The sequence below is a fragment of the Amblyomma maculatum genome, chromosome 1 (assembly GCF_055883805.1).
Source record: "Amblyomma maculatum isolate TAMU_Amacu chromosome 1, ASM5588380v1, whole genome shotgun sequence".
NCBI lineage: Eukaryota > Metazoa > Arthropoda > Arachnida > Ixodida > Ixodidae > Amblyomma > Amblyomma maculatum.
In genome coordinates, this window is record NC_139344.1 from 16,708,161 (window position 1) to 16,734,010 (window position 25,850).

At 47.4% G+C, this 25,850-nt stretch overlaps 1 protein-coding gene across 1 annotated transcript in view; it reads right to left on the reverse strand.

Annotated features, from left to right (window-relative positions):
- Positions 1–478: 478 nt before the first annotated feature.
- Positions 479–25,850, reverse strand: part of LOC146201839 (uncharacterized) — a 112,439-nt gene continuing 87,067 nt past the window's right edge. The window contains exons 3-6 of the mRNA XM_084587796.1: positions 6,214–6,543; positions 4,634–5,077; positions 3,246–4,037; positions 479–2,717 (exon numbers count right to left, since the gene is read on the reverse strand). Of these exons, the coding sequence (XP_084443922.1) occupies positions 2,514–2,717; positions 3,246–4,037; positions 4,634–5,077; positions 6,214–6,537 (1,764 nt within the window). The 5' untranslated portion in view covers positions 6,538–6,543 and the 3' untranslated portion in view covers positions 479–2,513. The remainder of the gene's footprint in view (positions 2,718–3,245; positions 4,038–4,633; positions 5,078–6,213; positions 6,544–25,850) is intronic.

Sequence of the window (25,850 nt, forward strand, 5' to 3'; positions counted from 1 at the left end):
TCAGCTTCGCTAGATGCATACAGCTGATGTCGCTGTCGACCCCCCCCCCTACTCCTCCTTTTTTTTACCCCCCCCCCCCTCCTCCCCCCCCCCCTTTTTTTTTTTTACTTGAAATGTCATACTGAAGTGACTCCCTTCTCCGTAGATACAGCGGGTTTGGTCTGGGCCGCGTTGACGCTGCTAATTCTGCATGGGCGCCAGATGCACCCTGAATAGAACATTCCCACTTTCGCCTATCTGAAGTATATCAGTTCCAGGGGTGGAACCCTTAACAACGGAAAGCAGTAAACTGTGCCATGTGAGAACCTTCGGACCGGGAGATACTGCGCTTATTCAAAGCTTGTTATTCGCTTGTGACGCGCGCCGAAGAGAGTTCCGTGCCTTTAGAGTCCCTTGCGAAAAACTGCCAGTCGGTTGAGTCTCGCTGGCTAAAAAGCGTTCACACTGCCATACCAAGTACAAATGAGTGAAAAAAAAAAAAAAAAAAAAAAAAGGTGGGGATTACAGTAAAGCGTCAATGGTTCGCTTTTTTTTTGGAAGGCTCGTCTCAGCGAGTTTATCGGTGAGACACCTCGAAAATCGTAATGTCGCACTGTCATTTCGTGAGCATTTTGTCGCGCATTCAGTCAGTAGCTAGGGTGGAACAGCTTTATGCGCACTACATATCTTCTCGAAATGCTATAGAGTCTTCGCAAGTTTAAGCCAGAATTGTAGAGCGTGCACAGCAAAGTCACAGAACACATCGCTATAGGCGCAGTATCGCCTTGGCGGTCGCCTCCAATTGCGAAATTGACCGAAATCTCGTTACAGCCCGATACTCTTCCCTCAATTAGCGGAAAATGTTCCACGAAGCGGGAACAATTACGAAGGCGCTACCGATAAAGGAGATCTAATTGAGGCGACAAGGCATAGTGCCGCGCACCGACTCGGCGCAGTGCGTGTGGCACGATAGTAACGGGCGTTCTGAGAAGCATCTAGACAAGAATCAGGCAGCAAATGTTTTCAGAGCGTCACTGTGTGACTCGTTCTCACGTGCATTATCTTTGCCTCCGTCGCAAAAAAAAAAAAAAAAAAAAAATGAAACAAAAGACTAAGAAGCCTTCGGCATAGCGTCACAAACAAATTCAACATTGCAAGGTGTCTGTGCTGTGGGCTTGAAATCAGTTTCAGTTTGAAATCTTAACTATGTAATCTCACTTGTCTTTCTTTTTTATGCCTTTGGAAGTTGTTTATTTACAGGATTAATATATTAGAAAACGTCTTGACAACCGCTTTTTATTCCCGCGTTATTTCTTAATGTATGTACTTTGTGTGGCGAAACGGGAGAGGCAATAGTGTTAGGTAGGGTTCTATTAAACCACACAGCAGGGTAACGTTCTTTTTTACATATGCGGTGCACGGGGAGCCGTGCAAGGAGACGGAGTTGTTTCCAGAGCAGTTCTTTTGACCGGCGCGATTTATGGAGAAACTGCTGCTGCGGCAGCCATGGAGGAGAGTGCCCTGTAGACTTCGACTGCACCAAGTTAAACAGTGTGTTCTTCTATGTAGTCAAATGCATCAACTATGGCGCACTCTTGTGGGGAAATGAGCGAGACGGAATTTAGGTAGTTTTCACTGCGCTTTATCAGCGCCCGCCTTTTCAGTTAGGGCGGAAACGTTTGCAACAAGATCGACATTGTCGAACTTCATATTACAGTAAGGCATGGCCCGTTAAATGCAAAATTGTACAACGTAAATGCACTAACACACGGCGCTTACCGGCTATTACTAAATATAAATGCCTCGCGTTGAGGAGAGGAACGTTTACATCAGGTATAGAGGTCATGATAGTAACTCACACAACAACATTACGGTAAGCGAACACCTTGGAGAATGACCGACGCAACTATATCATGCTGAATAAACAGAACCAAAAGCTACATTGAGTTTTTCGTCCCAGAATTTGTCAAACAACGATGTCACGCTTCTTAGATCGGAAGTAATATCAAAAACCCTTTTTTGAAGCGGACTGACGACAGTGCCTCGCACACACAGCGTTTCACGAAACAGTCCTGAAAAAATGCCCTTTATCCAGCCACCGACTCGGTACCGGTGTATCAGTTCGCAAAGTGACAACGACTGAATTCGCCGAGTGGCCGCTGGCTTCTGGCCTCAGCGAGGTCCCGTCCCAGGCTGATTTTGTGAGGGCTGGCATCACCCAGCCGTCGCCTGCGCTCTCAGAGCAGGGAAAGTTCCCTCTATATTGCTAGCGACCCGCAGACTTCTGCCCTGCCTTTAGGGAGCGATGCTTGCGATCACCGTTGAGGTTGCAGTGCATTGGAGGCGCACTCACAGGAGTTCCTGGGGCACGGAAACCGTTATGTCAGAGGCAGAGCTGGTGGGCGGGAAAAGCACTTCCCGCCGGCAGCCGGTTGCTGACTTAGGGGAACACAGCCCGCAGCTCTTGCACGCCACCATGGGCACTAGCGCGGCTGATCTATCACATGGAACACTTTCGAGGCGCGCCGCGTTCATCAGGCGACGATCTTGGCGCAGTCCTTGATGTCGTCGGCGGGTGGAGTGGCCACGATCGAAGGCCGCTTCACATCGGTGCAGGACATGCGCCGGTCGTCCTCGTGCGTGTAGTAGACGGCGCCTTGGCGCCTGTAGATCACCACCGTAGCCACGATCACCGTCACTAGGAGCATGATGATGATGATGGCCACGATCAGGCCCACCTGCGACAGACACGAGACCGGCGTGATCACCATGATTCGCAGTGCGCGTTCGGGAAGCGCGACGTCATTCCTTGCGTACGTGCACAACTGCATGAATACCTGTGCACAACTCGCGAGAGACAATTGTTCGTTTCTACACATTTGCACACAAGAGTGACATATAGGCCTTCCGACTGAATACAGCAGTGCACACGTTTTTTTTTTTTTTTTTTTTTGGCTGCTGCTGCGTATTCTGCCTGCTACTTGTACTCTGGCATAGCCTGGTCAGTAATGCAGAGCAATGCATCCTTCGTGGTGTCCTGAATCTAACTTGAAGCCCCCTTGTCAACTTGGCGTCAATTGCTCAGTGTACTCGCGAGAGGCTGTCCCGTTGCCAGTTGAGTAAAGCAGAAATTTGGGCTAGTTGGTATGCATTCATTGTGGAACAACGCAGCAATAAAGGCGAGACTAATAGCTTCGCCTATGTCCCACCTTTACCACGCTGTTCCGCAATGAATCTATTGCCAGTTATTCGTGAGGTACACATACCTGCGACTCAGCCCTCGAGAGCCGACGTTGGACGAGTGGTTCGCGGCAGGGCTCCAGGTCATGGACGGGCAGGAAGGCGAGCGTCTGGCCTGCCAGATTGGCGGGGCCAACGCACGTGGGGCAGGCGCCACCGCAGTCGAGCGGCCGCTCGGCCAGCCAGCGGGAGAGTTCCATCACTTGACATTCTTTGCATTGCCACGGGTTGTCGTGCGCCGTGAATCGCGACAATGCCGGTAGCGAATCCAGCTCGCGCACCGCTTCGGGTGCTATGCCGCGCATTCGGTTGAAGGCCAGGTCGAGGCTTTCTAGCGACTTAAGAGGTGTCAGCAGGCCTGGCTGCAAGCTGCTGAACCGATTGTGCCGCAGCCCCAATTCTCGCAGGGTGCGCACTTTGCTGAACGTCTCCGACGGCAGATACTGGAGCCCGAGACCTTCGAGGCGGAGCACACTAAGGCGCTTGAGGGAGCGCACCAGGGCCGCGGTGGCGTCGCCAGACAAGGGATTCCAGCTTAGGTCCAAACGGTCAAGGGACGAGGCCAGCGGCCGCAGTGGGTCGCCCTCCCCCGACTGCAGCCTGTTGCGCGACATGTCCAGCTCTTCGATGGACGCGTTGCAGAACGCGCACGGGGCGAGCGACGAGAGCTGGTTCCTGGATAGCCCTAACTGGCTCAGCGAGTGGCCGTCCAGCACCCGCTCGGGCATTTTCTCGAGGCGGTTGCCGTCCAGCTTCAGCACCCGCAGCTTGCGCAGGTGTCGAAACTCTTCTGGCGCCAGCTTGCCCAGCTGGTTGTCCTGCGTGGCACCCACACAGATAACGAGCTTGCTCATTTGTCTTCCAAACTAAAAGCGTACATGTGCGAACAAAAATAAGTGGAGCACGCTTATTGTCTTATATACTATATTGGACGCATTGCCTAGATCAGATTGCCAGCTGTGGTATGTGTCTACAGGTAGGTGGCGCTTGAGCGTTTTCTTAAGGACAAACGACATTTCTTCCAATAAGGAAGGCAAGCTGCCCATAAAATGAAATATCCTGTACCGTCAACATCTGTCAGCACCTGCACGTTCTGTCAACCGCGCTTCGAAAACGTTCATGCTTAATATGTAGCAGCTACGTATTAGCTGCTTTACTGAATGCCTTTACTGAATAAAATAAGTCATTTGTAAACATGGCATGATTGTCTTCGTGAGTACGGCTAGCTCTACATAATGTTCGTGGAGGTGCAGCTTGCAGGCCTTGCTATTTATTCACATCGCCTGCCGTGACATACTTCAACGTGTGCAGAAAGTTCCTGACCGGTTTCTGACCCTTCACGAGGGCTTTAACCCACAGGAGAAATGAAATTATGTCTGCCCAGAAGTCTGAAATCAGTGGTTGGCATACGCACCTGCAGATCTAGTGACTCCAGGTTGGACAGGTGCTGATAGATGAGAGAGTGGAGCTTGGTCAGTTGACAGCGGGCCAGGCCGAGCACCCGCAGCGGCCGCACATCCTTCAGGTGGTCCGGGTCGAGGCTCTTGAGCGGGTTTCCACTGAGGTCGAGCCTCTGCAGCCTCGGTAGCAGGTACAGGAAGCGGGGCGCCAGCGCCTCGAGCTTGTTCTCCGACAGGATCAGGGTAGTCAAGTTTGAAAGGAAGCGAAACGGTGCCGAGGGTGCCCGGGCGATGTGATTGTGGCTTAGGTTGAGCAGCCGCAGTTCAGACAGGCCCCGGAAGTCCGAGTCGCGCAGGATGCTGATATTGTTGTGGCTAAGGTCGAGGATTTGAAGCCGCTTGCCCGGCCAAAAGGAGCTGTCGCCGATGGCCGGCACATTAGAGCGTGTGATACGCACCTGCAACAAGCGCCATAGATAAGAGGATTTTGATCTCGAACTATTTCAACAGAAACACCAAAAACTTGCACTCAAAGCAAAACATCGCCTCGTACATTACGTATTTTCTTCATTGATCTTATACACAGGTCGTGGAGCACAAAAAACGCAAAGCCGCATTGCACATGTGCCCAGTGCCCGAATAAAACCCAGAAAAAACGTTTTCTGCGAGCATAAAGCAAGTGACTTGTCGTTGTAGGTAGGCTTCTAATATAGGCACTCATATCAAGTAGAATATGCTTGATACTCCATATCCTATCTTGCTTACCTTCGTTGGACCTCGAGCAAACATTTTTCGGTAAATTAATCTTTCTATGACAAATAACACACTGTATATCGTGATTAGTCACATATGATGATGTAAGGTATTTGCTTAGAAAGTTTTATGTCGTTCACGGCGCTCATAGAATCATAGAAATAGTTTCATATTAAAAGCGTTTGTTGGAAAGACCATTTTCTTTTCGGCGCAGAGAGAGGGAGTAAAATGGTACCTTTTATTGCACGAAATGTTTCGTTTGAACTGTGATATGGCTTCTAAGGCGGCTGCCGCCGTAGTGACACTGAATCAGTGCAGCCACTGTCGGATGAATCGTGTGCAATCAGTCTCGCTGTCAATCTCCACCAGCACTTCAAGAGATAATTCACAGAATGCAAATGTTTATTTAGCATAGCGGCTTAATCTTGGTGACAAACTTTTCGGCGACTAATCGGGCGCTCCGTTTTGTATGCAACATTTTGACAATATAAAGATGCTATGAAGTAATTTCGTTGATTAACTTGCTAATTGCAAGATAGGATACAAAAACGCCAGGTAGCAAAGGCTCAAGTCCATGTTTGTTCTTGTGTCTATACTGCTAACACTGGGAATGAAACCACTGCAACTTCGCCTCTCACAGGCGCACAACCGCCGTTGCTCAAGATAGAGCTTGGGACTTTGAGGTCAGTACTTCGATGCCTTAACTGCTCATTCGCGGACTTTTTTCCCTCACTTCTGCACTGCGTATGGAGATAAATTTGCATTGAATCCTAAGCGCCTGTTCGCCTTGCACGTGACACATTCTCTTTCGTTTGCCGCAGAATCTCCGATCGGTAATCACCTCCTCAAGGGCAGTGAACTGGAGGAATATCCTGCCGATGACGAGCTCGTTGGGGTGTTCCGGGGGAGCCGTGATCTGGAGCACCCGGATGTCCTTGTCCATCTGCTGGACGGGGATGGAGCGCAGCCCTCCGAGGTCGCAGGTGATCCGCTTGCCCCGGTTGACGGCCTGGCAGACACACAGCTGCGGGCAGCGCACGAAGCCCTCGGCGCGCGACTCGGCCGTGCGCGGCAGGCCCCGGCCCACCCACGAGTCCCAGCTGCTGCTGCCGCCGGCCGCCCACAGCGGGGCCCACACCAGGAGCAGCAGCAGGCGGCAAGCCATGGGCGCCTGAGAGGAAGATGAGACGCCCGAATGCTGCTTACATCCACAAAGCCACTCAATTGAGCACTGAGAGATATGCATAAATAGGCAATGAATGGTAAATGAATAGTGGTGGGTTTAAAATCATGTCCGTCGCAAAGTAAAGAGGAGGGGAGGATGAGCGTGGAAGGTGGAAGGAGTGAATGCGCCATTTCCCAGGACACAGTTCCGTTTCTGGCAAGGGCAGATCATGCCACACGGTGCGCATTACGCGTACATTACGCAGGACGAAACCCATACCTCAGTCACCACTGATGGATACCAGCTTGTCGGATCTACCTTTTTGTCAAACATCGCCGCGACCTGTGGTGCTACTATGGTCCGTAGTAAACATCGCAAGCTGGTTTTGGAAATAAAGGCCACGGCTGCAGAGTCCGATTCATAACAGTCAGCGCAACGAGACTCCAACTATTGTCTAACCGAAACACATTCGCATCACAAAGAAAAAAGTTCTAAAAGTTATTTCAATTCATTGCGTAGTCATTGGCTTCTGCGATGTTCAGTGCTGCAGACGAGTCAACGGTTCTAGCCCAGCGGGCGCCACTGGCAGGCCGCGGCACTCGACGGCAGCGCGACCTGCTGCGAGACGCGCGCTGCCCTCATCGACGGCTGACCCGGATGAATTTTTGATGCCGCTCGTGGAATTCCCCCAAGCCTTGATGACGCGCAGGATTTCTGCCGCGAGCCGACAGCGGACGACCGCGCTCACGTGACAGCACGCTGCGGCAGCCTGATCCCTGCCCCGTCTCTCTCCTGAAAACCGCGCCCCCTCCCGGGGGACCACTCGAGCGAATCGCGGCAAATCACGGTTACCCGAATCAACAACATCCGAAGAACCTCCGGGAACAAGAGAAGCGGAGATTTGAGCCGCGGGTCGCGTCATGGGGCAGTCTGCTCCTGAACAACACGGCGGCACAGGACGACGCTTGCTATTTAGCAGTGTGGATAGTGTTAACAGAGGTTTTCATACAAGCCAGCAGCGGCAGAGGCTTTGTTGCGCGTCGTTTTGCGTGGAAGAGGTTTGATATTTCCTCTGAGAAGCGCCAAAGATGCGTTAACGTGGTCTTCAAGCCAGCTAAAAATACACATACACTGACATACTGCAGGTATTGCCCAGGGCGTAATCAATAGGAAGAAAGAAGGTTCACACCTCTGCAGCATGCCGAGAAACCGACGAGAACGCGTCAGAGCTAACTGCTGGCTTGCTTGCTTGCTTGCTTGCGGCTTCTTTCTTGTTGGTTTTCCGTAGAAATAATATCTAACGACTTGTACACGTGAGGACGTAAACTCAGCAGAGTATACATCTTATGTGCAGAAAATGTAATCGGGTACACCCAGTTTCAGACAAGTTGTTGCCTGTTTGTTTCGGTGCAAGAAACATTTGAAACTTATTTCGTTCATAAATGCATTCAGTGTCTATTGTTGCAGTTTTCGGCGTCCGTGGCATTGGCGGTTTTCTGTCCGAGTGCGTTAGAAAAATACACCACATAATGCTATCTACATGTGAAGAAGCAGTGGGCGAGGACAAGATCGTCTCGATAGAAGACAGAGCCTCTGCAGGATAAAACTCCAAAGATGCACTAGCCTCCTCCGCGCGGCATTGCAAATTTGAGGTGTGGCCCAACTAAATTTGGAAGGCACCACTGAGTTTGTCATAATGAAATTTGGTCCCGACACCAATCTTGGTCGAATCCGGGTGAAGTCTAATTTTGGGGGTCCAGGGACTAAATTTTGGGGGTGGTCCACCTAAATTTCAAGGTCAGCAATGAATTGGCCATAGTCAATTTAGATTGGACATCAATTCTGGCCCCGCCTCGATGGCTTGGTGTTTAGGGCGCTCGATTGGTGGTCGAAATTTCCGGAGTACTCCACTACGTCGTCTCTCACAACCGGAGCCGCTTTGGAACACTAAACACCATAAACCAAACCAAACCATCAGTTTTGGTGAAGATCAAATTTTGGGGTGACCTACCCAAATTTGAATGTCACCATTGAGTTGGCTCACATTATGTTGGACACCAAATTTTGTCAAATCGAATTTTGAGGGTTCAGGCCCATTTTAGGGTGTGTGGACAGACACTTTCTGTACACACTTTCTGCTGACTCGTTCTGCGGACGCTTTTTTGAGCCTATTAATAATTGCGCATTAATAAGGGCAAGGGAAGGCCGCAGAATAGGTCGCGCGAAGCTTACGGATTTCTTCGTTCGGTCGTCGCAAATTTGGGGGTGTTGGGGAACGTAATGAGCAGAGGAAAAACGCAGGCATTCCTCCAGCAACCTCACTGATCAAGCACTCACGAATTTGCTTTCGTTTTCATACCCCACAATGCCACAATGAGCATACAAACGACACAACGCAATGAAACGCTTACATTATGGTACTTTTTTTTTATTATTTTTGCAAAGAGCGCGGGTGAATATTTTTTCTAGTCACTTTATACAATATAATAAAATGCCATGTAATTAGCTTGCTGAGTTTCCTAACGGTTATGTGCGATATGCCTGCGGAAAATGACTGCATGTTATGTTTGTAAAGACGAAGATAAATAATTGCCGCCTGACCGCGGACTGCCATCGCAGATTCCGGTGCTTCTCCTCTTCAGGTTCTTATTGAGGTGAAATTATTCATTTTTGTTTTCTGATCAGTAGGGCCTTTTTCTGTCGTATTGCATATTTATATGTATTAGTTTGTTTTTTTTTTTTACTCTCATATCTAACAGCATAACTCCCTTTCTACTGGATTCATGTGTGGCCAATCCTCCTCGTGGGTATGTGCCATTATCTGAGGGCACAACAACTGCAACAATCACCTTTACTCCCGTTTTCTCGCGCACGCCTTAATAAACTTCCTTCATACGTAGTAAAGATATCTGTTGTAAGTTTCGCCGCTCAGATGAATCTGTAACTGTTTTAAATTTAGCTCATTTAGTCATCTTAGAAGCACATTAAACGGTGGTAACGAAACTGTCGCTACACTGCCGTCAACATCTCGTTTTACCTTTTCAATGCACAGCCAAAGAAAGTGTGGGATAAAAGCCCCGAACCCTCAGCATTTAATCATTATGGTCCCAGAAATGCGAAAATTTGGGATAAGTAGAGAAATGATATGTCGAGAAAGATATTGCCTTCCAGCAATTCGTAATTTAGGCCTTGACTATTTGACGTCCATGTACAATGAAGCTGCGCCTATACCAGGTATTTGAAGGAAGCCGGCCACTATTTTTAAAGATAGACTTTTTGAGGTATGAATACGGCTTCTGAGGCACAGTTGTACCAGCCTTGGCGGAAATTGGAAAACAAGGGAATACTATTCATTAGTAAGTTGGTTAACTAATATCTCATAATGAACATCTTAACTATTACAGTTACTCGCCTATAGCTACAATCATAGATTTTCAGCCGGCCATTACTAATAGCCATATAAGTGAAAAAAAAAAAATGTTGACATTTAGCTAAGTTTGTCAGATACCCAAGCGCGTGCTTAGACACGTCATATTTAATTTTGCCTTCATTCTGAGCCTAGGGTTTCAATGTAGGGCTTCAGGCAAAGGTAGGCGAAATCGGTGACTGGGAACCTTATTGGTCACTGGGAACCTTATTGGAGCCCCGCCGGGGTGGTACAGTGGTAAGAGGCCCGACTACTGTCCGGAATTCCCGGGTTCGAACCCGACCTCGGCGGCTGCGTTTCGATGGAGGCGAAACGAAGAGGTGTCCGTGTGCTGTGCGATGTCAGCGCACGTTAAAGATCCCCAGATGGTCGAAATTACTCCGTAGCCCTCCACTACGGCTCCCCTTTCTCTCTTTCCACTTTCACTCCCACCTTCCTCCCTTCCCTTACGGCGCGGTTCAGGTGTCCACAGACACAAGTGTGACAGATACTGCGCCTTTCCCTTCCTGTGAACCAATTATTATTATTATTATTATTATTATTATAACCTTATTGGTAGAGCACTATGGGAATATCTGTATACCATGTATATACTGCCAGCCTCCTTGTGCACTACAGGCAATGTTTTGTTTTGCAACTAATTAATTAGCTAATTATGTTAATTTTTCTCATTTATTAAATATCGACTTTAGACCGAAAATGCGAATGGGAAAGTTGGAGAGCGGCTTCAGAAACCCCCATTCCAGTAATTGCAATAACGAAAGCATCACGTATATCTTTTTTTTTCCAGGCTCAGACGAAAGCCCGCGAAATACAAATAAAACCACGTGACTAGCCCATTCGCGCGCCACGATTGTAGTGCTCTCAGTTGTGATATGAGTGAACAAAGTCAACGTTTCGACCGGGGTCCGGTCTTTTTCAAGACTCGTGTGTGTGTGTGTGTGTGTGTGTGTGTGCGTGTGCGTGTGTGTGTGCGTGTGCGTGTGCGTGTGCGTGTGCGTGTGCGTGTGCGTGTGCGTGTGCGTGTGCGTGTGTGTGTGTGTGTGTGTGTGTGTGTGTGTGTGTGTGTGTGTGTGTGTGTGTGTGTGTGTGTGTGTGTGTGTGTGTGTGTGTGTGTGTGTGTGTGTGTGTGTGTTTAAGATTCGGGTCTTGTTGCCCGCGAGAAATTCCTAGGTTCGAACCAGCTCAAGTCGAATTCTGGGAAGGCCATGCAAGCCACAGATTCTTGGCTTGGTTCCACGTGTATAAGTAGCGCGTCCATTGTATTACGTGGGCTCAGATTTATTCTGATTGCTGCGTTAGTGCAATTCGTGCCGAAGCCAGGCAGTAAATAAATAAAAAAAGTAGCGCTTTCGTATTAAAGTAGTAACGTGGAAAGTTGGGCGAGCTGAATCTGATACATGATGTAGTTAGCGCCAAAGCGAGAACCAAAGAGGTAGAAAGACACAAGACGGGAGCTACTTCGTGGCTTAAACTTTAATGGAAAAACACATGATGTATACCCATGTTGTGAAAGTAAATCAAAATAAACATGCATGATAACATCAAGAAACGCGTAGAGCACGATACATGGGATGGGCGTGCATGCTGAGTAACATATACATGGTGCTAAAGCAGGAAACTTTATAGACACAATCACGAAAAACGAAAACAAAACGAAAAGGGAGGGAAGGGATGAAAAAAAAATAGTTACACGTGTGGTCCAGGTGTGCCAGTTGTTTGGCTATTATATAAATCGACGGTACACTTATGCATGTTGTCTTGAAATGTGCGCTTGCATGCATAAGCAGGCAAAAAAATAAAAAGTGCACGGGTGACCTCTGCGACTGATGCAGCGGGGAACGTGTTAGCATGCGGGCTCCGATTTAAACGCTTTATGATGACGCATTAAGTTCATGACGCGATTTGCCTCTTATGTTATCCAGCTACAGCGGTTAAAATCACCAGCCCTTCTGTGTGATTTGCTCTATGCTCGTCAAATGGCGCTTCTTCGCGCCTCTTTTTCGAGATATCATGGAACGTGTAAAGGGTGAAAAGCGAGTATTAGTTGGAACCTTCCCAGGGATGGCAATGAACGCAGTGCTGAAAGAGACCAAAAATAGGCGGTCGAAAAATTCTGCAGAGCGCCATATGGTGATAGTAGCCGCGGGGCTGAACGATGTCCTAAACGGTAACGCTGCAGGAGTGGTGGAAAGTTTAGCTAAGGGAGTTGACGATATTAGGGCGGTAGCACAGCAAGCGCAGATCGTTGTGTGCACAGTACCGGAGGTGCGAATCATCAAATAAGAAAGTTAAGCCTGGAGAAGCGTTTCTAAGTGGTCGAGGTAAACAGGGAGGAGCATAGAGCATGTTTTGGCAGCGCTTTTAAGCGAGATGGCATCCATTTCAACAGAAGGGTGAGAGCAGATATCGGCTGGCGCCTGGCAGGCAGGGCTGTAGTTCTTTTAGGGAGTCCGCCAGGGCTATAGGTGCAGGGGTAGTTGGAAGTGAAGCAGAAAAAAAGGGTAATAACGGAGCCTGAGCCCAACAGAATGGCAAAGAGGAGGTCTAGAGAAAAGTACGAAAAAGAGATTTAACACTAGGATCAGCTACATAAACATGGTAGAAAGAGAGCGAAATGGCTAGATATAAAACAGCAGTTGAAGGACGACGAAATAGGGGTGTGCGCGCTATGCGAGACTCATCTCAGGGATCTAGAAGATCCGCCGTTTATAGAAGACTACGTATGGGAAGGGTGCAACAGAACGAGAACGGAGGAAAAGGAGGAATGGGTAGGTATGTTGATACACCAAGGAACAAATTGGCAAAGAATAAAATCATCTTGCAAAGAACGTATCTGGGTATCGGGAACAATTGCCGGCATAAGGACATGGCTAGGGGTAGTTTATTTAGGAACAGGACATCAATGCAGGCAGGAAAACAAGGATCTTGTTGAATGCCTCAGTGACGATAGCCAGTTTGGAGACGGGGCCGATATTATACAGCTGGGGGACACGAACGGCCACATCGACGATCTGGATGGATACACGGATTGTAACGGGAAGCTAATGCTAGATTTCTCTGAACGACACAACCTAGTTACGTTACTGTAAATAGAGAAACAAAATGTGAGGGACAAATCACGTGGGAATTCCAGAACAGACAGACGATCATTAACTACTGTCTAATGTCGCATGACATTTATTGCAAGGTCACAAAAATGAAAATAGACGAAGAAGGGGAGTGTACTCTGGAAAGTGATCATAAACTATTAGTCTGCAGAGAAGCCCTTGATGAAAAGAGAAATGGAACTTATACAAAGAGTAAACGCAAGATTAAACGACGATAAAATAGCGCAGATAGCAGCAGACATAGAGGAAGCAATAGAGAAAAGCCCCATGGAAGACTGGGATTATGAACAGGTAGAACTACTCATAAGGAGGAAAATTAAGGAGGGTAAAGTAGCAAACTGCTGGAATGGAAAGAGGACGCCACGGTGCTGGTGGGATAAGGAAATCTGGGAAGCCACTGAACAACGACGGGCAGCTTCAAGGGAACACAGGTAAAGAAAGCACAGGTATTTCAGGAGGAAATAGACCAAAAATGATAATCGACAAAAGAAACTTGAGGTACAGGCCCTTGTCCAAAGCAAAATAAAGCCGTCCACCGATCGCTGGATGGCTGACATACACGATGCCACTAGAGGCGGACCAAGAAAATTCTGGAACCATATAAGCTCGCTAGGTAAAAAGAACCAAAGAAAGCAGTACCGGATTCAAGATAACGAGGGAAATTGTTTAAAGGGAGACAACGCAGGGAACTACATTACATCAGTTATAGCCGAGTCATTTAAGAGCGACGATAGGGTAATCACCGCAAACCAGGAAGAAACGCAAGATAACCGAATACAAAGCAGCTTAGAACTGAGCAATCTAAACTGGAAAAAGGCAGAATAAAATATGCTTAAAAGCACATCTACAGGAATAGATGAAATTCCGATCAAGCTGATTAATGAACTTGGTCCAAGAAGTAAGGAAACGTTAAAATCTTTGGAAACAGTCATAACGAATAAGCAAATTCCGGACAGCTGGCGGCAGTGTAAAATGAATTTGGTTTATAAAGGGAAATGAGAAAGGATGCACATTAAAACCTACAGGACGACTACCATAACGTGTGTTATATACAGGTTGGCCATGCAGGCGGGGAAATTAAAGATGCAAGCATGGGTAGAAAGTAACATGATACTCGGAGAACTTCAGAACGGCTTTAGAAATGGTAGGCGCTTAGATGATAACCTATTCGTGCTTACCCAATGCATGGAAATATCTAGAGTGGAAAATAGACCTTTGTACTCCAGTGGAACGTATTAAAAGAAAAAGGTATCGGTCATGAGATAACAAATTTCCTACAGGAAATTTACCGGGATAACAAAGTAGAAATTACATTGGAAGGGATACGAAGTACGGAAGCTGTCAAGGTATGCAAAGGATTAAGACAAGATTGTCCTCTATCACCGCTGCTGTTCATGCTATATATGATAAATATGGAACGGAGGATACATGAAAGTATCCTAAATTTTAACCTGTCATATAGATTAGGCGGAAAGGTGGTAGAGCAGCGCCTCTTCGGTTTAATGTATCCAGACGATATTGTGCTGCTAGCTGAGAGTCAGGAAGAATTGCAAACTCTATAGTTAAGTATTGCGGAGACGAAGGGACGCTCTAAGCTTCAGTTTTAGCGCAGTTAAGTCGGGTCTGATGATTTTCAACGGCTCAACTGATCAGGGTCTTCAAATACAAGGCCTTGAAATACCTAGAGTAGCAGAATATTAATATTTGGGGGTATGGGTAAACGAAGGATTGGCATACATTGGAAAGCATGAGCAAACACTTAAGGCCAAAGGGCGAAGGAATATGCCGGGATAATGAAGCATAAGGCATTGTGGGGATACAATAGGTATGAAGTATTGAGGGGTATTTGGAAAGGAATTATGGTGCCCGGACTTACTTTCGGAAATGCGGTTTTGTGCCTAAAATCAGAGGTACAGTCGACATTAGAAATAAATCAGAGAGCCGTCGGACGATTAGCACTGGATACCCACGACAAAACCACAAATGAGGCGGTACAGGGAGATATGGACTGGGTATCTTTCAAAGTACAGGAAGCTCAGAGTAAAATATTATATGAGGAACGCCTGAGGAAATTGAATACTATCAGGTGGGCAGCTAAAGTATATAAATACCTATACCTAAAAAGTGTTGACTCACAATGGAGGAAAAGCACTAGGAAACTAACCAGTAGTATGCTGGTCACAAGGACGAAGAAATAAAGCGCGTTAAGCAACAGGTGAAAAAAGGAAACAGAGTGTGGAACTATACCGAAAGTGGAAAAGGCAAGGAAGCTTTCTTTGATAACTCAAGAGGCAGTGCCCTACTTTTTGAGGCTAAATCAGGGTGCCTTAGAACACGCAGCTACAAAAAGAAGTTTAACCATGAAGATGACACATTTGTAGTATGTGGTAAATCTACAGAAACAATTAACCGTCTTATACAAGAATGTGATGGTATTCATCCCGAAGTCGATGCAGGCGCAGTCACTCTTCCTGAGTCCCTGGAGTTTAGAGATACCAGTGGCCGGGTGAATGAACCTGCGGTGGAAGCTAGCAAAAAACGATTGAAAGATTGGTGGCTTAAAAGCAGAAAAGTAACAAAATGTTACTTCATGGATCACTACCTTGTCGTAGCGAAGGAACTTGCGAAACTCAATGAAGTCGTGAGCTACGCTGTGTAGGGCCACCCATGACAGCCAGGCCACGGCAGAGAGTTCTGACAAAATGTGATCTACTGGAGAAGCTAATGGCAACCCACTCCAGTATTTTCTGCCAAGAAAACCCTACGGCCAGTCCCAAAAGCATTAATGATTGGGCGCCGGAAGATGAGCCCCCCCAGGTTGGAAGGCGTCCCACGTGTTACTGAGGATGAACAAAGGGCGATTGCTAATAGCTCCAAGACGAATGAAGCGGCTGGGCGAAAGCCAAAAGGACGCTCAGCTATGGATATGTCGGGAAGCGACCGGAAAGTCCGATGTTGCAAAGAGATATTCTAATTCTAAAGTTAAAGCTCAGCTACTTTGGTCATCTGTTGAGAAGAGAGGAGTCGCTGGAGAAAACTTTGGTGCTGGGAAAGATTGAGGGTCACAGGAGAACGGGCAAGCAGCGAACGCGATGGTTAGATGGCATCTCGAGGCGCTACAGATGAAGCTATGTGATATTAGGAAGACAGTGGGAGACCGGAAAGCTTGGCGGAATATGGTCCATAGGGTCACGAAGAGTCGGACACGACTGAACGACTGAACTGAACATAATGTTAGTAATATAAAAACAAACGTTCAATAAATAGAATGATGGTATAGTTAACCGATCTAAAACAATAATTAAGATATAGGGAAAAAACGAGCATGATAGCAACTGCTAACCCCCCCCCCCCCCCCCCCCGTTTCAAAGGGGACGCTCCTATATTCCGTCCGTCCGTCCGTCCGTCCGTCCGTCCGTCCGTCCGTCCGTCCGTCCGTCCGTCCGTCCATCCGTCCATCCATCCATCCATCCATCCATCCATCCATCCATCCATCCATCCATCCATCCATCCATCCATCCATCCATCCATCCATCCATCCATCCATCCATCCATCCATCCATCCATCCATCCATCCATCCATCCATCCATCCATCCATCCATCCATCCATCCATCCATCCATCCATCCATCCATCCATCCATCCATCCATCCATCCATCCATCCATCCATCCATCCATCCATCCATCCATCCATCCATCCATCCATCCATCCATCCATCCATCCATCCATCCATCCATCCATCCATCCATCCATCCATCCATCCATCCATCCATCCATTTGGGAGTGGTCGCACAAAATCGGTCCCGCGGTCGAGCTCGGGCTTGCACGTGCACGTGGCCACTTCCTGTTGTGTTTGGACCGACTAAAGCAGGGAAGGAAGTTGATGAAGACGACGACAATCAAATGACAGCGCAAGATGCTGACTGCGGCGATGGCTGGGTGATGTAGTTTAAAGAAGCGGCAGCAAGCGAAGCTCCACGCGGCGCCGCATGTTGGAATCCCACTCGACGCCATCAGTATGGCAAGTTGCCTTTCGTGCTTTCACGAAGGCTGGCCACCGGCGGACGGCTTCCACTCGACTAAGCGTTCTAACGCATTGATAAAAAGAGAGCACGAATAAAACGATTCGACTTGCCTAAATCCACACCAAGTCGAAAGGAGACCAAGTGAGGCTTCCCCGCGTGCTTGCTGCGCGACGCGTTATATACGGCGGGGAACGTCGAAAGGAACGCGGGAAGCACCGAGGCAGGCTTAAAGCAGCAAAGTATATCCTGCACTTTCACCGTCCAGCGCGATCATCAATACGCGGTGCCTTGTAGCAGTCATCCTAAGATGTGCACGAAGCTTCTCCACAGACCGGCGCCAAAGTTTTATGAGTAGTAAAAAAAAAAAAAAAGTCACCGAAGAAATCTGGGTCTTCTTTAACACTGTAACGATTGCTCCTGTGTTTTATTACGTTTTCCTTGTCGTTTCATGCTACAGGCCCCGCGCTTTCAAAACCGGCGCCGCCGACGCTAAATATGCATGCATGAATATTTAGCATGGTCACTACACGGAGATCTGTGCATGCATGGTCACTACACGGAGAGGAACAAACGCAACTACCTGCACAGATCGAACTTGATTTCAGCATTCAGAAAGCAAGATATGTGTAGTGAGCTTTTCAAATGAATCAAATACTAGTAGGCAATTTCAACCATGAAAACAATCAAGAAGTAAAAATACAAAAAAGATAAATGCATTAATGAGAACATGACATCTGCAGTAAATCATGGGTGCATGTTATTGCCATTATGATAAGAATGTTTTTATTTTTTTTTTATTTCTTTTTGCTGTTCATAAGACAAAGAGGGAAATTTATGTCACACGACAATATTTGCAGCCAAATTCATTGCTGCTGGTCGGCTGTTCACAGGATTTTACGTGACGCCTGAAGTGCTTACATGTGCAAACCACTCGTATTCAGAGTCCAAAAGCTTGCGAGATGCTATTTTCTGCACTTACCTTTAGTTTTTCATTCTAATGCACTTGAAAGAGCTATGCTGGAACCAGGTGCAAGGATATTGTGGAATTGAGTGGAATGCAAGAGCCCATTTCTTAGTAAACTGAGGTTACCTGCTCCATCTTATACGTCTGTGACGCGAACACTTGTGATCCTCATTGAACATGACCTGCATTGAGGTTTTCAAGAAGGATATAAGCATCCGGTGCTGATGGCCATTTTGAATGAACATTGAGAGTTTCCTTCATGTGTGTTAGGTGACATCGAGGGTGGCGACGCCCGCACTCGAATGTGCTTGAACACTAGACAGCGCTTTAGGAACAGCTTTGATCCAAGCATTCTTTGGCTCGATTGCACGAGTTGAATGCAGATTGAGTTCAATGAGGATTGAAAGTGCTCGTGTGACAGAAGTATTACATACTTGATAACCTTCTGCTCACAACTTCCTGCTATGAGTATCAGTAAAATCTTTGTTCCTTGAGTCATACTTGAGAGTACCAGCATTCATGTTTCTCATGAAGATATAAACATTTTTCTTGTGCCATGTATTTGCACCCCAAGGTTCACACTATCCTCTATGAGCCGCATGATAAAGCTGAATCCATGGAGCCTTATATACTTTCGTGCAGGTGATTTGCTACTGAGAGCTTGCTTGCAGATACTCTTACTCTTTATTGTTATTGCTCACAGTAAGTTTTTTTTTTTTTTTTTTAGAGAATATCATGAGGACTGTCCTGCAGAAAGTGCAGAAAACTTCCATCCTTCTACCCTTATACTGCTTCAATGGGGAAACTGAATAACACATAAGATGGCATTTCATTTCAAATTGTGTCTGTACTTTTTTTCTGTACCATATAACACTGCCCAATCTGTTACACTTTCCCTAAAAAATCTTACAGACCTTCTTAGCTTTCTCAGCCATTTCTACGGTAATCGTTCCATTCACAGAACAAGAATGTGTTGTTTCTTGTCTCGGCACTAAAACTTGGTTACGAGCCCGCCGTGGTTGTGTGCCCACAACTCAAACCTATATATAAAGAGGCCAAGAACACTAACAACAATGCCGTCCGCGTACGGTTGTAATGAGAGCGTTCGGAGTACAACGATTAATCCCAATAAACTCATCAGTCAAGGCATCACACGAAGCAACGATAACAAGCAACCATCGCAAGCATACTTCACAAAGCATCAAGCAGCAGATTGGTGCCGACTTCCCGACGCTTCTCCGTACAGCCAAAATCGTTTTGAACACGTAAAACACAGTTAGTGGGCAAAAGCGCTCCTTTCAGCCGGGTCTCCCTGTTGGAAGGAGTGGCGGGAAGCTGCGCGCTGTTGTGCAATTTTCACTTCAAATCTTGCGATAGCCATATTCGCATCCGGCACAATATGTGGCACTCCTTAGTACACGCAACTATTAGCAATTTTTGCCTTGAAAAAGATGACAAGGCTCGGCAAGCATGCATGCAATTATTTTTGTTCAAGAACTGGCACGGCCGCTGGCGGACGACTTGAAGTCCTACCAAACGCTTGAAACTCGTAGGACGTAAGCGTGTTGGAAAACGGGTCAATGCAGGCAAATTACAAGCATCATTTTCTTTTTTTTTTTAATCTTCACGAAATCGACTGTGAGCCCCACGAAGCGTAAGCAGTTATGAGCGAAAACAGCAGCGCACGCGCGAGCTTCGCGCTTGGCTGGATGATTTCCATGAGAAGTACAGACATTTTTAGGTTTTTTTTATGTTCGGACAGACAAATATATATATATATATATATATATATATATATATATATATATATATATATATATATATATATATATATATATATATATATATTTCCGCCTAGTCATGTAGTACTGTAACCAAAACTGTGTTACAAGGAAGCTAGCAATAATACCCGAATGAGTCCCATGGTATGGAAAGTAACAAAGCGCGATTTGTACCACAAAATACTATTCATGCAAGGCGCACAAATATTCACAAGGGCGCTTAAATGATTTCAGTAAAAACACGTTTCGCTTGGGACACGATAGCTTTCGAACGAGCTATATAACGATTCTGTCAAGGGATGCTGTTGTACTTCTGCGATCATGCCTCTGGAATGACCTTGGGAGCCAATTCGTGAGAGAGCTAGCTCCTTCAACATGGTCTACTGAACTGGAATAAATTCAATGCCGAGCAAGACGTTCTAAAAGCGCTCAATTGGTCGCATGCCGCCCGGACCTTTTAGAGTGCGATTGGCCAGCATTCAGAACGATTAGCTCGGAAGGGCAATAAAGCAAGCTAATAAGTGCTTGTTTTTTTCCCCCGGAATTACGCGAACGCACTTGCACACCACAAAAGCGTGCTTACGGTCGAGAGCAATGTCGAGGCCTGCCGGCGCACGACGTTTGTCGCTTGGTTCTTTGCAAAGCTGAAAAATACATTTGGACCGCGTATAGAACGAAAGAAGCATGTAGTTGGTCATCTGCGATCGAATATCGCATCACACCACGCGGGATCTTGACGGCGTTGCGAAAAATACAGCAAGTTGTCACCAAACGAGACCAAATCCTCCGCACCATGCCACCAGCAGCGGAATGTTTTGCCCACCAAGGGGCAGTCGCCTCCCTCGCCCCTCTTCCGAACGTCATTCGTGACGTAGGCCGGGAGAGGGATGCCCTCTCGAGCGGATGGGCGCAACGCCCAAATAGTGACCGCACAGCAGCCTTTAGGACACCGGTTGCCATGGCAACACCCATCCCTCCCCCGAACATATTGTGGCCGCGAGCAGGCGGCGCGCTCGCGCGCGGAGGGAGGGGGGTGTCAACACCTCAGTATATTATTCTTACTTCTATTAGCCCCCTGAACCACATTGGGAGCACACGCACTAATTTCTTCAAATAATAAACGTAATAAAACTTAGCGTTCAGATTCCACAGAGTGGTATTTGCGTTCGCGCGCGTGTGTGAAAATTCTTGACGTCAGATTAGAAAACGCACTAAGGCACCAAGATAGAAAATCATTCATACAGAGCGCTTGCTACCGCTCGTAATCGGAATGCGTTGATGATATTAGTTTTACATTTTGTTTTACGCTTTGCGCATGACTGTTATTTTGAATTGAGAAAACAAGGCTAACTGAAGTATACCTAATCAACATACATTTTGTACAATTTCCGCTTAAAGGCGTGAAAACAGACTAAAAGGAAACGCAACGCAACGCAACGCAACGCAGCGCGTGTGCGCGTGCGTGCGTGCGTGTGTGTGTGTGCGTGTGTGCGTGTGTGCGTGCGTGCGTGCGTGCGTGCGTGCGTGCGTGCGTGCGTGTGTGTGTGTGTGTGTGTGTGTGTGTGTGTGTGTGTGTGTGTGTGTGTGTGTGTGTGTGTGTGTGTGTGTGTGTGTGTGTGTGTGTGTGTGTGTGTGTGTGTGTGTGTGTGTGTGTGTGTGTGTGTGTGTGTGTGTGTGTGTGTGTGTGTGTGTGTGTGTGTGTGTGTGTGTGTGTGTGTGTGTGTGTGTGTGTGTGTGTGTGTGTGTGTGTGTGTGTGTGTGTGTGTGTGTGTGTGTGTGTGTGTGTGTGTGTGTGTGTGTGTGTGTGTGTGTGTGTGTGTGTGTGTGTGTGTGTGTGTGTGTGTGTGTGTGTGTGTGTGTGTGTGTGTGTGTGTGTGTGTGTGTGTGTGTGTGTGTGTGTGTGTGTGTGTGTGTGTGTGTGTGTGTGTGTGTGTGTGTGTGTGTGTGTGTGTGTGTGTGTGTGTGTGTGTGTGTGTGTGTGTGTGTGTGTGTGTGTGTGTGTGTGTGTGTGTGTGTGTGTGTGTGTGTGTGTGTGTGTGTGTGTGTGTGTGTGTGTGTGTGTGTGTGTGTGTGTGTGTGTGTGTGTGTGTGTGTGTGTGTGTGTGTGTGTGTGTGTGTGTGTGTGTGTGTGTGTGTGTGTGTGTGTGTGTGTGTGTGTGTGTGTGTGTGTGTGTGTGTGTGTGTGTGTGTGTGTGTGTGTGTGTGTGTGTGTGTGTGTGTGTGTGTGTGTGTGTGTGTGTGTGTGTGTGTGTGTGTGTGTGTGTGTGTGTGTGTGTGTGTGTGTGTGTGTGTGTGTGTGTGTGTGTGTGTGTGTGTGTGTGTGTGTGTGTGTGCAAGTGCGAGTGCGTGCGTGTTTCAGAAGCGCACAACATCTAGAACGTGAACGAACAGGACCTATAGTATACTAGAAAGGAGCATATCGAAAAGGCATAAACTTTGCACGGTGCTTGGCAAATAGCTGCGACAAAGCTACTGATTAATGCACGTTAAAGAACCCCAGGTGGCCGAAATTTCCGTAGTCCTCCACTACGGCGTTTCTCATAGCCCGAGTCGCTTTGGGACGTTAAATTCTAAAAAACAAACCAAACCAAGCCTAATTAAGCACGAAAACGAACCGCTGGGAGGGTGATGTGGCGTCACGAGACCCCATGAGGCGGCCGCGTAGGCAGTAGCTGCCAACTCAGGCTTCTCCTTTGAGGGAAATCGAACCCTCCGGGATCCTTTCATCCGGAGTCAGACACCCAGGCACGTTCGCACGGCTTTGGTTAAAGTGGAGATTTGTATCTATGTCGGTACGTCATATCACGTGGTACGCTGCGGGTGAATACGCTAAAGAGTGCATGTGAGAACAATATAATGGATCAGTGATTAAGCGCGTAGCAAAGTACGCGAACGAGGATGTGAAAGATGAGCAGCAGTCGGGAGCCATTAACGCTGTCGCGTCGTAGCCTTAAAGGAGAATCTCAAGTGTTTTTTCGAGGCTGCGAAGCTTCAAACGGCTAACACCGATGCCGCCGGACAATTTTGGCCGACGTGGACCGACAGGCTCACGTGTCTTCGCTGGGTGTCCAATGCTCAGTGACATATGGTAGAAGCATGGTGGGCATTGCAAAGCTTTTGTGCGGGCAATTGTCGCGGAGCAATGACTGGATGCTTGCCCGAGGCAGCTGACTCGCAAACTGTCTCGGCTGCCATGTTGTGAGAGTTTATTAATGCGAAAGCATTACTTCGCTATGTTCACAGATTTCTGTCCCCAGACCGTGTCCGCTGAAGGTGTCCGCAAAATTGTGTCCGCATCAGTTGTGAGTAATTGAGAAGTGGTAGTGGTTAATGAGTGGTGTCAATCGATAGAGGGTGACGTAATGTTGTTGCTGAAAAATAATTAGACCAATAAGTTAATTAGGTAGTTAATTAGAATAACTGGTTCACAGGAAAGGAAAGGCGCAGTATCTGCCACACTTCTTCTCTGGACACCTGAACCGCGCGTAAGCGAAGGGAGGAAGGTAGGAGTGAAAGCGGAAAGAGATAAAGAGGTGTCATAGTGGATATGACGTCAAGAATGTGACGTCAAGCAACCGGAAGTAGACCTGAAAAAAAAAAAAAAAGGGCGTAGGAAGGGATTGGCGATTCGCCGGCGTGGTGCAATGGTAAGACGCCCGACTACTGTGCCAGAGTTCCCGGGTTCGAACCCGACCACGGCGGCTGCGTTTTGATGGAGGCGAAACGAAGTGGCGTCCGTGTGCTGTGCGATGTCAGCGCACGTTAAAGATCCACGGGTGGTCGAAATTACTCCGTAGCCCTCCACTACGGCTCCCCTTTCTCTCTTTCCACTTTCACTCCCGCCTTCATCCCTTCCCTTACGGCGCGGTTCAGGTGTCCAGAGAGCAAGTTTGACCGATACTGCGCCTTTCCCTTCCTATGGACCAACTATTAGGAAGGCATTGGGGCGCAATTTGAAAGTACCAAGGACTAAAATGGGTAAACAAATAAATTAATGTGAGGTAAATGATGTGACGTCACGCAACCGGAAGTAGAGCCGAAAAAGGGCATAGAAAGGGATTAGCGCGCAATTTGAAAGTACCAAACATAAAATGGGCAAAGAAGTGAATTAAGCAAAAAGAAGCAACCAGAAGCAACCAGAAGCAACCAAAAGCAACCAAAAGCAGCATCCGTGCTTTCGCATTACTTCAATGCAGATTCTGCAGTGCTCTAATTTTTTTCTTGGACTTGAATCGACTTGGACGTACCCGCCTGGAAGGTAATTGAAAACAGTCGGGACATATATCGTCCGAGTTCCATTAGCGAAATGCGTGGAGTAAAGCAATATATCATGAGGATTTTTTTAACGTACGACAAAGGATATTTCTGAACTCACAACTACAAAAGTAGCACGCGATGACAGTCTGCACAAAGAGAAAGCCGAAAAAGTGTACTAAAGCGCAGCAAAATAAAAAAAAAACGTTTTAAAGCGAAAACTTTACTGGCCTAGCAGGAGCCAAGGTCATCGGCAAGCCAGATTTGACCTCAAGTACGGCGCGAAGAGCTGGCGGCGCTGGCTTCTTCTTCCATTTCTTCTTCTTCTCATACTTCTTCGAACGCCTGCGACTTCTCCTTGAAAACAGCCCACGGCCTGTAGAGAACGTGGGGAGAATGGCGGCGCAGGTATGTCGGCCGCTATTAGCTGCGGGAATTCTACTACCGCACCGCTCGCTCGTCGAACACCCTAGATGCTTTGCAGTCCCATCCCGCCGCGCAGCCAGAGTGCGGGGATCACCGATGCCGGTATCAACAAGCGCAATAGAAGCTCTCTCTCTCTTCGTTTCCGCGCTCTCGATCCTCTCGCGTTTCATCTGTTTTGAGAAAATAAACACTCGGGTTTGAACCTCGTTGCGTTCAACTCTGGAATACTGTCTAACCAGGCCCGAATTATTGCTCCACCTTTGGATGTATCCCTGGTTAAACCACTGACCCCCCCCCCTTCTTTTTCTCCGGCGCTTTTGATCCCCAGCCCTGCTTCGATTGCCACCCAGATGCTAGGATAAGGCGAAAACCAATTAAGGTGGTGAGCTTCGTTCGTCAGCTCAGGGACTATCTCATTTCAACAGTAAACGCTAACATCTAAAATGCATGCACGTTTTTAGTCAAAGGCTCAAAGATACAAGGGAATTTCAGCTACGGGGGTGCAAGGGTGCTAAGGGCGTACGAGCGATTTTAGTTTTCTTGAAAAATTCGTGCTTCTAGCATCCCTAGCTCCCACAATCGGTGTAACCGTTTGGCTCTTCGTCTTCCGCTCGTCCAAGGAAGTACGGAATGCCTTTTGCTTAGTGAAAGCAACGCCCAGTCACAAACGAGACATCGATATCAAAGTTGCTTTTCGCCATGTAGGCAGGGCGGAAGACAGCCTTGCCCGGAATGCGGAAGAGACCTTTGCCCTGTAGTGAGTGCAGACCGATTGATCATGATATTGATGATGATTGTTATGATGTTATATATACGTTGATGCCTAGATCGGGTTGCATCTTAAGAGTGTACGCTAATGAGTATGTGTGGGATATAATGCTGGCACAAATTAAAATGTTAGTGATCAGCGAGTATAGCAAAGTGAATGGACGCGAAAAAGGATCCGCAAGGGGAGCTGGTTAACGGGAGCCATTAACTGCTTCGTGTCATACCTTTAAATGCGGATCTTTAGTGTATCACAAAATTTTAATTAACAATATATGTCTTGCCTATGCGCACCAAGCACAGAAGTCACAGCTATACGGCCATTTTTTGGATTCGCGAGGAAAATAAGGACAATCTCCTCACAATCCGGCTACGGTATGCGCAGGTACGCTCTTTTGATTATTTATAAAAATGTATATTCGCCCAATTTTAGAATTTGGCAGTGTCCTGTTTTTTGGAGCCGCTGCATATAAACTTCGGCATCTTCTACTCAGAGAGAGAGAAGCTCTTCGTTTCAGTCTGGGACTCCCTAAGTTAGTGTCCAACAATGTTTTATATA